At 39.3% G+C, this 15,228-nt stretch overlaps 1 protein-coding gene and 1 pseudogene across 1 annotated transcript; both read left to right on the forward strand.

The window, feature by feature from the left end:
- Positions 1-1,207: 1,207 nt before the first annotated feature.
- Positions 1,208-3,620, forward strand: LOC148014359 (uncharacterized). The gene is made up of 2 exons (XM_087667307.1): positions 1,208-1,666; positions 3,319-3,620. Exons 1-2 carry the CDS (start codon positions 1,309-1,311, stop codon positions 3,540-3,542), a joined length of 582 nt encoding a protein of 193 aa, XP_087523433.1. The 5' UTR covers positions 1,208-1,308; the 3' UTR covers positions 3,543-3,620.
- A 5,955-nt stretch (positions 3,621-9,575) lies between these two features.
- LOC148014360 (eukaryotic peptide chain release factor subunit 1-3 pseudogene) lies at positions 9,576-11,614 on the forward strand (annotated as a pseudogene).
- The last annotated feature ends 3,614 nt before the right edge of the window (positions 11,615-15,228 follow it).

Below are 15,228 nucleotides of genomic sequence, written 5' to 3' on the forward strand. Positions count from 1 at the left end.
ACCCATGAGCAATCAAATTGCGTTCAAGTGAAAATTTTGGTCTTTTTAGCTTGAAGCACATTGTAATCTAGATGGATATACTCCTTTTTTCACTACAACATATGAACGGTATGTCCACACCTATGAGTGGACATTCAGGGGGTAGATATGCTTAGTATGCCACCCTCGTAAGATACCACCAATGATCTATATGGTGCTCTAAGTTGTAAGGCCCCCATTATGAGGAGAAGACATGTGTGAGCTCGGACATTAATGGGGTTATCATTTATATGTTAAATGAGGTCTATGTGACCAGATGGCAAAAAGGTAACCTTTGTAGATCTAACCTTTGGGTTAGATAGAATAGTTATGTTGGTAGCAACTCAAGGCACATTGTATCGAGTTGCAAGGTGTGGGAGTTATTGGGAACCCTTATTTTGGGGGCTATAGGCTGCTCAAATTCTATGCGATGTGCCGTACAATTTTTACAAGTTGTGGTGAAGCTAGAATTTAGGGTTATATATGTGAATATAATATTAATACTCCCAATAGCACATAATCATGGGATCGATCATAGCTTTTACTCCTCCATGGTAGGGTCATCAAGAAAGGTCAGAGTGTGATAAAGCTCTATTGTTCATTCGGTTGCAAGCTATCTTATTTTTATAGAGGAGCAATATTGTCATGGCTCTTGACCACAAAAAAGGATTGGCATTTCGTAATAAAGATATAATTTATATATTTAAATCCCTATTGTACTCTTACGAAGCATGATTAACAACAATAAACGTTGTGCAATATGCCATTGCATTGTCCTGGCTTTTCGTGTCTTTTTTGCTAAGTTTGATGGCTGATAATCCCTCATGAAAGGATAAAAATTACCTAGAGAATGTTCGTTCAGTAAGGGTAATTTCCCCCTCAAGCATAGCCTTGATCCATCTAGCGAGTGAGCCATTACTGTAGCATAGCCCTTACAAGCAATACCTACTAGCAAAGTTTTATATCGGTGAACTGCACGACAAGCAAGGGAATGCAACTTGGTGAGAGCTTGAAAATGGAGATGCTTCAGAGAAAATATTCTCCGATTTTTGTAAGACCGAGGGCTAGCGGCGACACGTGCGTAACGGATGGGGCGTACAATGCTGCGGGATACTAACGCAGTAACGCGACCCTGGGGCGGCCTATATTATATGGAGGAGACATGGACGACGTCAAGGGTATATAGGAAAGGAAGCCATCAATCGATACATACACAGCAATGCAGAAGCAGAAATATTCATAAAGAAGAAGAAGAAGAAGAAGAAGAAGGAGGAGAAGGAGAAGGAGAAGATGGCGGCCATAGCCCATGATATGACAGTGCAGCAGCTGACAATGAACTGGATAAGAATGACGAGGATGATGAATATGATGATGATGCTAGTAATTATGGTGAGCTGCGATTACCGGCAGCTGGCGGCGAGGGGGGCGAGGCCGCTGCCGGCGGGCGGGCAGAGAAGGCTGACGTGTTACGTTCACGGGTTCGACGATGGGGAGGAGTCGCCGGCGGAGCTGAACGTGACGATGGGGAGGTCACCGGGGGAGCCGGTGGCGGGCGGCCTGCGCATCTCCGTCGTCCCGCCCGCCATCGAGTCGCCCGCCTACAACGGCGAGACCGACATCTACGTCCTGTCGCTGGTCTTCCCCTTCAGTCAGTAACTAACCAAATTTTAAAAAAACCTTATGTTTTCTCAACCCTTTAAAATACTAAAGGAAACTCCCCGTTCAAAATCAATTTGAGAATGTCCCTTTTACAAATAACATAATCCAAGAAATCAACACATAGTAATAAAGGAAAACTTCCCATTCAAAAATCAACATATATGTTAGTTTTATAACTACAATAATAAAAAATTTGCCGGTATTTTTAAGGGCATAACAAACTTCCAACCGAGATTCTAGAATTTTGCGCTATACAAATAAATATACTAAATGCCATTTCCTACTAGCATCGGCTAGAGTTAGAGCGTAGAATCAAAGTTTTGCAATTTGGTGTCACGTGTCACTTTGAAGTTTGAAAAATATTATTTCACTTTCCAAAGTGAAGGTTATTAATAAATAAATAAATTTCAATAATTTCAAGCAATGTTCAAGAAGGACATTTTTAGTAGCAAATATCAAAGCCTTTGCTTCACAAATGGAAGGGGTTTATGAATGAGGTTCTATGTATCTGCGTTTTTATCACTTTTTGCTTGCAATGTAAAACTTTCCTTTTACATTTTAGAGGCTTTTCAAGAAAACCTGATAATCACTTTACAATAGACTTGGACACTAGTTTCAAGTGAATTTTTAAATCCAAAAAATAATTGAAATTTTTGAAGAGCATTCATTTCATGCCCATATTTAGCATTGAAATTACACAAGATAGTGTGAATGTAGCCTACTTGTAGACAAGAACACACTTTTGGTTCTTGAAGTTTTCAATTTTGTTGCTTAAATACAAACTATTTTCTAACTAGTACTATCCTAATATAACCCAGTACCACAAGGTAACTACAAAATGTTTCACCATTGTGAAATGTTGCATTTCACCATAAAACATTTCACCCTTAGGTGGGTCCTAAGTGAAATGCCATATGAGATTGTAGAATCACACAATTAAAACATATATATTCGAATGGTTTTTAATAGAAATTGCTCTCTATCCTTTGAGTGAAATGGATGTGTGAAATGTTGCTTCCTGAGACATTTCATTAGTGGAATGTGTTTCACATTTCACACCTAGCAAAACATATTTCATGGTTACCATGAACCTTTATAAAAAGCCCCATTATTGATCTACAAGTTTTTTGAGAATAATTGTTACCATATTATAGTTTAAATGAAAGGATTTTTTTTGGCTAGCATATAGGTAAGGCCTTCCTAGGGTTTGTTGAAGAGCCATCCGTTTTCTAATATACTTCTTTTAAAACTCTAACGCTTCCTCTTCCTCTTTCTTTTTGTCTCTCTAGCCTCTCCCTTTGCCTCGTAACTTCTTTTAATAAGTAAAGCATAAGTGTATTTAGGGTCATGCTTACTTTGGGCACATTGCCCTTGTTATGTTAGCCATTGAATATTCTTATAAAATATTGTTATTGTTGATTGTCTTTTGAAATAACAATTTGCATAGTCTAAATAGGTTGTATAGGTTTCTAGTTGCATTACAACTTAGACAACATTTATTTTTTTAAAAAAATTGATTATTTTTTGTTAATCATATCATGACTTGATCTAATTTTTAAACTAAGGATTGAATTCAAGCTTCTTAAAATTTAGAATATTGCTTCACACTAAATCTCAAATTTCTTCAACTGTTTGCTCCAGGAGGGTCATTTCATGGTGGTTCTAAAGCCTCAACTCCTTCTCAGGTTCCCTTCACTGGTAGCATTTCGTTTATGGGTGCAATCCAACTCCTTGAAGACCAATTTGCATTTGAGTTCCCAATTGTCGGGGGCACTGGTGACTTCCGCTTAACTCGTGGCATGGCTCTTCTCATTATCCAATCAGAAAGGCCACATCGTTTGGAGCTATATTACTATTTTTCATAGTTTGCAACTTTAGTACTCTTATTCATGTTATCAACTTGGGATCTACACAAAGTTGTGCTACATGATTGAGACATCAATTATCACTACTTTTTCTCCATATAATGAAGAGAGAGAGAGAGAGAGAGAGTGTGTGTGTGTGTGTGTGAGGGAGGGAGGGAGGGAGGAGGGAGAGGAGGAGGACGATGAGAAGAAGAAGAAGAAGAAGAATGGGGTCATTCATAAATATAAAAGGGTAATGTGTGGGTCCATACTTCCACATAGAGCAGGGGTACTATTATTGAAGCTATTCATAAGCTAAATGGAAAATGTGTATCTAATTCACGAAAACCTCATTGATAGGAGATTAGCACCAAAGGTAGTTTGTAAAGTGTTTGACATACTAATGAGACCATTGAAAGAAGAAAAACAAAAAAGAAGAAAGAGACAAAAAAATCACAACGGTTCTTCTCATATTACTCCATGCGTGGCTACAAAGACTAACTAGCTTATTGCACTTTGAGTCATACAGACCATGAGAGAGAGAGAGAGAGAGAGAGAGAGAGAGAGAGAGAGAGAGAGAGAGAGAGAGAGAGAGAGAGAGAGAGAGAGAGAGAGAGAGAGAGAGAGAGAGAGAGAGAGAGAGAGAGAGAGAGAGGGGGGAGAAGAAGAAGAATTTAAAGAAGAACGGGGTCATTCATATAAAAGGGTAATGTCTCGGTCCATACTTCCACATAGAGAAGGAATACTATTATTGAAGCTATTCATAAGCTAAATGGAAAATGTGTATCTAGTTCATGAAAACCTCATTGATAGGAGTTTAACACCAAAGGTAGACTGTAAAGTGTTTGACATACTAATGAGACCATTGAAAGAAGAAAACCAAAAAGAAGAAAGAGACCTCAAAAGTTCACAATGGTTCTTCTCATATTCCTCCATTGCGTAGCTATAAAAAGTAACTAGCTTATTGCACTTTGAGTCATACTTACAGACCATGAGAGAGAGAGAGAGAGAGAGAGAGAGAGAGAGAGAGAGAGAGAGAGAGAGAGAGAGAGAGAGAGAGAGAGAGAGAGAGAGAGAGAGAGAGAGAGAGAGAGAGAGAGAGAGAGAGAGACTCATTTTAACATTAGTTAGCAAGTGAAATATTCATAGAGCCATACCTTTTATGTAAAGGGTAGGTCATTCACAAAAGTAAATTGCTTATTAGTTGTATGTTTTGATCATAAATATTGTTGGCCAATGGATCTAAAGTAGACAAAATCAAAAGAATAACACTAAAAATGTTAAAGTGCATGACCCATGCTTGTTAGAATGGATTGCACCCATATTGCAACTATTACAACTTCAAAATCAATTTATTAGATGCGTGTTTTAGTTCAAGTGAACACAGTGTTTATAGTCCCCATTTGATCTATTGTGTGCTTTGTGGTAAGAAATTTAAACATTCAACACCTCCAAGTAGGAGATATTTATTGGTTAATCCTTATTTATCATACCTCAAGTTTGTTTGTGTGCTACCAATAGTCTTGTATTTGTAGTAACTCAAATTGGTTAGCATGTTATTTGTAATTATAATCCAAGAATATTAGTTACAAGCAATCACATGTGATTCAAAAAATAAATACCTATCTAGTAATCCTAAAAATGTTTGGTGGTCCATTATAGCTTCCAAAAACATGCTAGTTTTAATAGCCTACTTCCCAAGTACCTGTAGTAATTCTAAGCTTCAATAGGTGTTAAAAAGAGAAAATTGAATTTGTTTTCATTTGGAACATTACTTATAGAGTCTTCATATTCTGACTTCAAAATTTAAAGTCTACATGAATGATCAAATCATTTCTATTGATATCATTACTTATGGCTTGCTAGATCTAATACAACCATGTCACCATATTGTCCATCATCAAATGATCCCCTTTAGTATCATTTGTAGCACTGTGTTCTTCATCTTATATAGATGCTAGCACATCTTCACCCAATGGATCCTAATCCTTGATGCAGTAGCATCAACCTTTTTGGTACAACATGTAGCCTTCAATCTCTAGCCCTTCAAAGTGCACCTTATAAATGGAATAATTGTAATGACAAAGAGCTTGAGGATCATTGTGCTCTTGTGGTGGATGGTGGTGCACAAATGCCATGGTAGTGCAAAATTAATGAAGATATTGAACTGTGAAGAGTGTAGTATGAGCACAATAGACACAAGTACACACCAAATATGAGGTTGATTCACCTAAGGAAAGTCTTCCCAAGCTTCTCAATAAGCCTATATCACGTTGAATCACCTAACTCTTTCCATGCTTTTGTTATATAGTAATCCAAGCGATAGATGCTCAATGCTTATTGGTCTACTTACATACTAGCTTATCTCATCTAGCATAATCCCTTAGCTAGGACTATATATTGTGCCAATGAGTCTTTCTATAGCCTATTCTTTTTGTATTAATGTGATGAATAAGATTAGCTGCAAGATGGAGCCCAATGAGTGTAAGAAATAAGGTTATGATAATGGTGTTTAACACCACTTAAGCATAAGATGATATACTTTGGCACTTCCCAAATGATACACTCAAGCTTTGATGAGGAGGATGTTTAATGTACTTGATCATAGAATATAGGACTTCATTGATGTGCTTTGTACCTTGCTATAGCAAGATAGCACTTTTAGAAACTTCATTACCCCCAAATGTTGATATGACATGTGGATTTCAAACATTTAATGTAGGATTAATTAGGGTCAAGAATCCTCAACTCACCTTAAGCTAGGTAGTTATGGTTGCTTGATGTTCCTTGGATAGAAATATCAATAGAGGAGTCTCAACCTACATGACAAGTGCATACTAGGGCCTAAACCATGCAGGCAAGTCCCCAATTGATGGGTGTCCCAAATGCTCAAATGAATTGAGTTGGTTGGGTGCTAGCAGCAAACCCTAACCTACACCATAATATTTGATATTGATAATGCCCACTTCACTATAGGACAAGGATTTGGAGGGCCTTTGAGTGCCCTTTGAAATGGTTTGTCATCATTTACAATGACATTGTCAGATAAGAGCAAGAAGTTGTTTCTTAGAGCTTATTTTGAATTAGGTACAACTTGTCAAGGAGAGGGTTGAGAGGTGAGAGAAACAAGAGCAAAAGAGAGAGAAAAGAGGAGAGAGAAATACTAGAAAGATAGGAAAGAAGAGAGAGAAGCCATGAAAGCTAAGTACAAGCAGAGATATCTTCAAAAGAAATTGGAGCCTTTAGATCTTCAAGAATTAGACTTTGTAATGAATAGATAGCTTGCTATAAAAAGACATTGCTAAACAAAAAGTGTCATATCTTCTGATAGAATTATCCAAATAGGGCATATCACATGTCAAAACATAGCTAATGAAGAGTACTTTAATATTATATAGGTAGGATATTTCTAAAAATTAGCTAAAGTGAAATTTGTTCTAAAACAAATGGCTGTCCAAGCCCTGTTTACACCACAGCTAGCTCCATTGTTGACTATGTCTCAACCACTAATGCATCTCATAGATAGGGAAACTCATCCATGTCAGAGAGAGAACTAGGGAGAGAGAAAGAGAAGAGAGAAGACTGCAGAAGAGAGAGAAAGACTGCAAGAAGAGAGAGAAGAAGAGTGACAAGGAGAGAGAAAGACTAGATTTAGAGAGAGAAAGACAGGAAAGAAGGGGAAGCCATAGAAGCTGTGAGCAAGAAGGGAGAGAAAGTCTGTAATTGTATTATTGTGTCAAAAAGATGTGTAAAATTACATGTCCTCTCCTTTTATACCAATGTCAGTGTGACATGGCATAATATCAATGTTATTTACACTAATTCCTTATTCTCAGCTTCTTACAATCCATCCCCACTCAAAATGAAGTTTTTGTCCTCAAAAACAAAGATTGGACTTATTGGTATAGCCAAGTAGTGGGCTACAGAGTACTACTCTGTACAGCATTACAAGTGGTAAAAGGAAAGATTACCTAATATTCAAGAGTAGTACTAGTCTATGCAGAGGGTCAAGGTCAGCCTGTAGCCACGCGGATCAAAAGGAAAAGTGGTATCATGCCATGCATTGGATCAACTTTCATGAGGTCAAAGTCAAGTACAGCTGGAAGCATGATTGTCATGGTGGTATTCACTAGCTCTTCCATAAGCCTCTCAGGCATCACCATGCTCTGTATGACTGAAGCATATGAGGCTGAAGTCACCATTGCATGGACTGCATCAACCCCTAAGTACTGTATATTCATGGACCCTGCATTCTTAGTGATGTCCAAGCATTTAAACTGCAGGTCTGTGGACTGACGGGGCTCCCGCATGGCGTCATGATCATCCAAATCCACATGCTGTCCATGATCTGCTTTCTTAAACTGAGGTTCTTATTGTGGACCCATACCAAAATGGTCTTCAACAAGATCTTCTCCATCCTTTGCATCATAATATTCAAATACCAAGAGTATTTTGGCAGTCTTTGCCTTGCATGTGGCTTGGTGATAACAAGATAGTGGCTTAGCACATTGATAGCATCAGCCCGCAGCATGCAGTTCCCATATCGTATCACTAGTAAGGTGTCTAACTTGTTTAGCCTTAGATAGCAATTTACACACCTGCTCATCACCATTGGTCAACTCAGTAATAGTTCTGACATGCTGCTCATAGTCATCTTGCTGCTCATGTACAACAGATGACTGTCCATGCTCATGACCATAATGCTCATGCTGTCCATACTGCATATGGTGATAACAGTCCTACTGCGCATCAGAGGGACAGTTTGGTTGAGCATATGCATTTGCTTCCACTGATGTTTGCTGCACACGTACATAAGCATGTTGCCTTTGATCATTGATCCCACAGCATTGATCATGCTGTCCATAATCTCTATGAGAATGCATGTCACAAAAATGTTCATGCTGCTGTCCAAATACATCTATTTGCTATTGCCTACTACCAAAACTTTGGTCATATTGTTGCCCATAAACATGCTGCCCAAGATTGCATGATGACTGTCCAACATGATTACAATGATGTCCTTGCATCCTAGGCTGTCCATAAGTATGATGATTGGCAAGTCCATGAGCATAGTTATTGGCATGATGTCGGTCACAAAGGGTACTGATAAGCATAACCATTTCTGTCACATCCATAGGAACTGGGCTGCTCAACTAAGAGAGCCTCACAAGTATAATCATAACTACGTTGCTAAAGAGGTGGATGCTCATCATAAGCATAAGTATGTTGTCCATAATATCCATTCTGCTGCCAAGGTTCAATGGAATGATACTCATCAGCATATACATGTTGGCCATAAGCATAAGCATTTGATTCAAGTGTACCATCAGCATATACATGTTGGCCATAAGCAGAAGCATTTGATTCAGGTCTTGCTATTTTTTCCATAACCGCCTTCATAAGAGCAATACACCCATCAGTTAAAACTCCAAGTTTGTCAATATTAGCCTATGTTTGAAGCCAACCTTGTCCAAGTTTGTCAAGTTTAGCCAGTGTTCGAAGCCAACCTTTTCCAAGTTTGTCAATTTTAGCATGTGTTTGAAGCCAACCTTGTCCAAGTTCACTAGAGCTGGAGCTATTGTTCTCAGCTACCATTGTAGTCAAGTTGAAGAGATATGTTTTTCCTGTCCTTGCCTTAAAATTCTGGTTTCACTCATCTGACATGCATACTCCCAAAATACACAATCCCCAAATTAGGACCAGCAGACACATTCAACTTTACCCTGCCGTGAGATTCAACACATTAAGGTCTTTATTGTTTGAAGTAAACTCAATTTCATTTGTACGCAGACCAAAGGAAAAATCTCTAACTGCCCTGCTCCTGTTGAGCCCAAAATCCAACTGTATGCTCCCCAACAAACACCACAGCAACTGCCACAATAGTAGACAGAGGGGTGTGGTCACTCATCCACTTTGCCAATAGCATGTGGTTCCCAAGGGTACGTATAGATTTCAAGGCAAACAGTCTGATGCAATCCCTACAAGGTCTCCAGTTTTGCCCTTTGTTCTCACAGCTATCGGTGACCCGGTTAGGTGTGCAACCAATGGCCTGCCATGCCAACTGCCTCTGTATTGCCTTCACTTGAATCTTCTATAGATGATTGGGCATCACTTCTGGGGCCATCAGCTTTCGTTGCCAGCTCTCAGCCAGCTCTGATGGATCTCTGTGCATCAAGCTCTCAGCTAGGAATCACCAAAGCTTGTAATCTGCTAGAAGTTAGTAACTCCAGTGAACCATTTTTTGTGACAAGCATTAAGAAATCCGAGGCAAGAGACATTCCTTCAGAAGTTGGAAATGGTGCATCACCCTGAGTGATCCTATTACTTTGAAACAGTTCCTTCCAATGCCTTTTTACCATAGACAGTTGTGCACCAATTCAAACAGTTTTTTTTAAATTTCATCATCAGTCCAAGGTCCTTTTGCATTTTGAATCTTCAACCGCCTTGATTGCATCTTGATACTAAATCGACCTCTTTTTAAGATGTCTGACAGTTTTCTCCATTTGCTGCAATCTCAAAAGAGTAGTTGTTTCCTCTTGTCAAAATTAGATGCCCCAAGTCTTGGAGTAGATGATAGGATTCTGCACATTCTTATTCCTGACTCCTGCAACTTTGGCCTTGGTTTAGACCGAGGTTGATCATCACTAATAGACAACCAGTCTTGTTCATCAATTGCAGACCAGACTTTTGTCCGAGGTACTAACTGAGAATCCCTTTGTTTGAGTGACTCAGTCTTAATGCGTGCAATGAGACTTTCTAATAGGGAAGCCAACTCACCAGCAGTTGTACCATTGCTATCAACTCTACGCACTTCAATCTTCAAGTGCAACTAACCGTCTGTTGTCCCATTATCTTCTTCTCTCTTATCATACAATGCTGGGTCATGGCTTAAACTATCTGATATCTGTTCGCTTTTGAAACTGACTGCTTGTATGCTATCAATATTTTGGAGTCGGTTATGTAATGGAAAAGATGAGAAAGCAGCAACCACATCCGCTCCAAGATTAACTATGCCACGCGATCACTAGCTTTTATTTGGAATGGCTGATCAGAGAGGTTAAAGAGGATGATACCAACATGACCTCGATAATCAGCATCGATCACACCTGCCCCATCATCCGTTTTTCTTGAACTGTGATGCCAGGATCCGTATCTGTCAGCAATACACAATTATCCAGGTCTTGGAGCCATGCCTCAACTTATGAGCGGACAAGAAAAACATATGACATCTGTTGAGGAGAGGATTGAGATTTCAAGACTGAGTTGAGCCAGTCTGATATGTTTGATCCTCGGCTTCAGGCCAAGGTTCTAAAAGTTGTGGATGTTTCATATGGAGAGGAGAATGGATTCAATCAAGCCATTGAGCTCTCTGCTGAAATTCTTGCCAATGTAAAGTTTATTCAGGAGAAACGGCTTATCGGCAAGTATTTTGAGGAGATCAGTCAGGACACTGGGAAGTATGTGTTTGGGATCTAGGACACTCTTAAAGCTCTAGAAGTGGGAGCCGTTGAGATGCTTATTGTGTGGGAGAACCTTGATGTCAATCGATACACCCTTAAGAATGCTATAACTGGAGAGATTCTGGTAAAACATCTAACAAAGGAGCAAGAATCAGACCAATCTCACTTCACGGACCCTACCTCCGGTGCAGAGCTTGAGGTACAGGAAAAGATCTTTGTACTGGAATGGTTCGCTAATGAATACAAGAGGTTTGGCTGCACTCTAGAGTTTGTAACCAATAGGTCACAGGAAGGCTCTCAATTCTATCGAGGGTTTGGAGGAATTGGTGGAATTCTGCACTACCAGCTTGATATGCGGACCTTTGATGAGCTTTTTGAAATGAACAGGGAGAGGAGGTCACCTCTCAAATGAATTATACCGTTCATATACCCCCTACTCCTGACAACAGGCCTTTGTCCCACCCCCGGCCCCCATCACCTGCAAGCTCAATCCCTCCAACAGCCGGTCTGACCATAGCTAGTTCCTCTCCAATACCATCTTCAGCGGCAGCAACACCCGTCCCACAACGCAGCGGGACTGGCACGCAACAGTTTGCAGTGGAGGATGGACCTGACGATGCTTCTCACTGCTAGGTTCTGAGACTTCTTCGTTTTCTTGCTCGCACTTCTCGAAATTCTCCAGTCCAGGTGTCTTCTAGGTCTTCAGATGTTCAAACAAGCAACAAGAGCTTGGATTCGGGCAAAAGAAGCAATGATAGTGGATTCCCTTTTCCTTCTTCAGTCTCATCCACTCCTGAGCATGAGCAAGAGATGTCTGGAACCGAGGATTCATTCTTGAAGATGATGTAGAAGAGGATGACGAAGACAGGTGGAGCAGGTGCTGGCAGTCCTCATCCTAACTCGCCGCTTGTGGACTCCTCGGAGCAAGTCTACATTTCCTCTCTGGCCTTTGAGAAGCTATGGTATAGGGAGATCAGTAAAGCATCTATAGAATACAGCCCCTATCCTGAAGTGGTGCAATAGTGCTGAAGACATCCTCCCATCCTCCAAACAGCCACATGGATGATACAAGGTTAAATGGTGGTCAAGGTGGAGCTCTAAGCATAAGGAATCAAGCTGTGTATGCCTTAAGAGTCATGGGAGTCCTGGGAGAAAGGTAGGAGCAAGAGGTCCTCCATGGGAGCTCTCAAGAGAGCTTGAGGGAGGTAGAAGAAGGCTTCTCTTTGAAAAGTAACACTGGTTTAACTCTCCCTTAACTCCTGTGGTAGATTTTCCCAAAAAGAACCCTAAAATTTTACCTCAAAGTTGGAAAACGAGCTGCCATTTTGTCTCCATGCCTTCAAAATTGATCAAACCTCCTGGCATAGCTTGTGTGGAGTCCAAGAAAGCTGCCATGTCTAGTACTTCTTGACACTGTGGTTCTTCAATGCTGTACCTATGCACAGTAAGGTTTCCTGAAACTGACAAGAAACTAAATGTAAAGAAGGAGAGAGAAAGGAAGGATCTAAAAACTAAGCTCTGATACCACTTGTCAGAGAGAGAACTAGGGAGAGAGAAAGAGGAGAGAGAAGACTGCAGAAGAGAGAGAAAGACTGCAGGAAGAGAGAGAAGAAGAGTGATGAGGAGAGAGAAAGACTAGATTTAGAGAGAGAAAGACAGGAAACAAGGGGAAGCCATAGAAGCTGTGAGCAAGAAGGGAGAGAAAGTCTGTAATTGTATTATTGTGTCAAAAAGATGTGTAAAATTACATGTCCTCTCCTTTTATACCAATTTCAGTGTGACATGGCATAATATCAATGTTATTTACACTAATTCCTTATTCTCAGCTTCTTACAATCCAATATAGAATCTAGCCTCCAAGAAGCTTCCTTAAGTGGTAAAGCTTGCCAATTGATCAAATAATCAATGATAAAGTGAGAGCAAAGCTTCTTTCCATGTTGACTAATGATGAGGGGAATGGCCTTACACAAATATATGTTTGTTTAAGAAGGCTTAAATGGGAATCAAATCTCAACCTTCTACAAAGTCAAACATCAAAATTATTTGCTATATAACATAATGGCATGACATGATGGATATCATAATTTTAATAGTATGGGTTGGAATTATTGTTAATGTTCTTAAATACATGTGTGTACATGCATGCACACACACACACACACACACACACACACACACACACACACTCTCTCTCTCTCTCTCTCTCTCTCTCTCTCTCTCTCTCTCTCTCTCTCTCTCTCTCTCTCTCTCATTTGAAATACTTAGCAATCACTTTGATGCTACCCTCTCTCTTTGTCTATTTATATAAAATTGCTAAAATGACTTGGCATTTTCTCTAAGACAAAGAGTAGACCATTACAAAATAAAGTAGACATTACACATATACTGTGAAACAAAAATGAACTCTATAATTATATCTATAGAAAGGTATGAAGGTGTATCAAACCCCAAGAAGAATCAAGATTGTCCACAATTGTATGATCAAAATTAAAGAAGCTCATCAAAGGCAATAAAAGTAATCAAAGTCAATGTCAAAGGATTCAATAGAGCACAACTAGTCAAAGGAAAGCAAATTTGAAGCTAAATTAAGCAAGTTGAAAATCTAATGAGGTGCCTAAAGTTATAAGGTAAATTTTTTGAATTGTTTATCTTAGGCAATCCTTGTGAAAATTCTAAGATCTCTCAGATTCACAATTGTATTTTTTAAATTTATTTATATATACTCAAAGACCTACAAGTAGTATAAATCTACAAGCAAGTTGATTAGTCACATAAATTCCATGCCATAACACTAATCTACTATAGATAATCATGAAAGCTAAAGGGCATGTAATAGACTAGATGAAGAGACTTGAGAGAGGACAAGGGTTAAGGCTGCCCACCTAGGAAACCCTATGTATACAATGTAAAATATATAGAATCTCTCATTCCTATGCATCCAAAAATATGAGCTCTTGCTTCCACCATAGCCAAATAGAGAGAGAGAGAGAGAGAGAGAGAGAGAGAGAGAGAGAGAGAGAGAGAGAGAGAGAGAGAGAGAGAGAGAGAGAGAGAGAGAGAGAGAGAGAGAGAGAGAGAGAGAGAGAGTGTGTGTGTGTGTGTGTGTGTGTGTGTGTGTGGGGGGGGGGGGGGGGGGAGTGGAAAGGATAAGCCTTTGCTCCATTATTTGCTTTTCTCTTCTTCTTATCTTTAATCACATGTGGGAAGCTTGAGGTGACCATAGCCTCCCTCACCTTGAAGTATGGAGAGTGAGGAGTGTAAGGGATTGAAAGAAAAACTCATTCTCCAATCTTGCATCCATTTATTTATCCTTGTTCTTTTTCCTCATTTTGCAATAAATAGATGGGGCAAAATGAATACAAGAGGTAGTTTAAGAGCTCAAATAAGCATCAATCGAATCTTGAGGCCACCAAAGCTCATTTTGATGGATATACTACAACAATGAAGTTAAGATTTGATCATTCTAATACAACCTTTGAGTATACTTTGTTATCTTGCATTCATGGGTTTGAGTGGAGAGGGAATTGCTGGTTCAGGGCTAGAGTGTGAGTTGGATGCTTGACATCTAGCTTGAGCCATCAAAGAGAATGCAAGATCTCAAAAAAAAAAAGTTCAACAAATTTTACAATGTTGTGCATAGCTACAATATTTTTAAATTCATTGCTAGTTAAAAGCTTTTTCTCATTTTTGTTGGTCTTAGATTTGTTTGAATCCACGAAGAAAAATAAAGTCATGCATTGAAACATTCCATTTGTTGTGTAGTGGTGGGTATTAGGAACTAGAATATGCCACTAGAAATGTCTAATGAAAGGTAGAATCTACTCTCTTTGAGGTTGATCATACTTTCATTCTATATAGGGATCGAAACTCATGATTGCTTGACATAAATAAGCCGACACATTATGCCCATTAAACTGCTTCAATTGTCTGCAAAACATTTATGGCTGTAGACTTATGCTTACCTACATCTAACCATTGTTGTTATTGTTGCCATTACTGCTATAGTAGCAATCACACTTGCCTCATGTCATCACTAGACCTTGCGGAAGAACTAGAATCCATTACATCACCCATGCCTGCAAACCTTCTAATGGCCTTCACATCCATTTTATTTCGAGGAGCATATAGGGAAGAAGGCCTTAACCATAGAGATTTAGGTAATATAGAGTTTTGAATATTCAAAAGACATGGATAGAGGTGCAATCAAGATGCTTTGATTCATGTACAGTTTATCAAAGCAACTATGT

Source organism: Lygodium microphyllum, chromosome 25, assembly GCF_053477565.2.
Source record: "Lygodium microphyllum isolate KBCC chromosome 25, Lygodium_microphyllum_v1.1.10, whole genome shotgun sequence".
Lineage (NCBI taxonomy): Eukaryota > Viridiplantae > Streptophyta > Polypodiopsida > Schizaeales > Lygodiaceae > Lygodium > Lygodium microphyllum.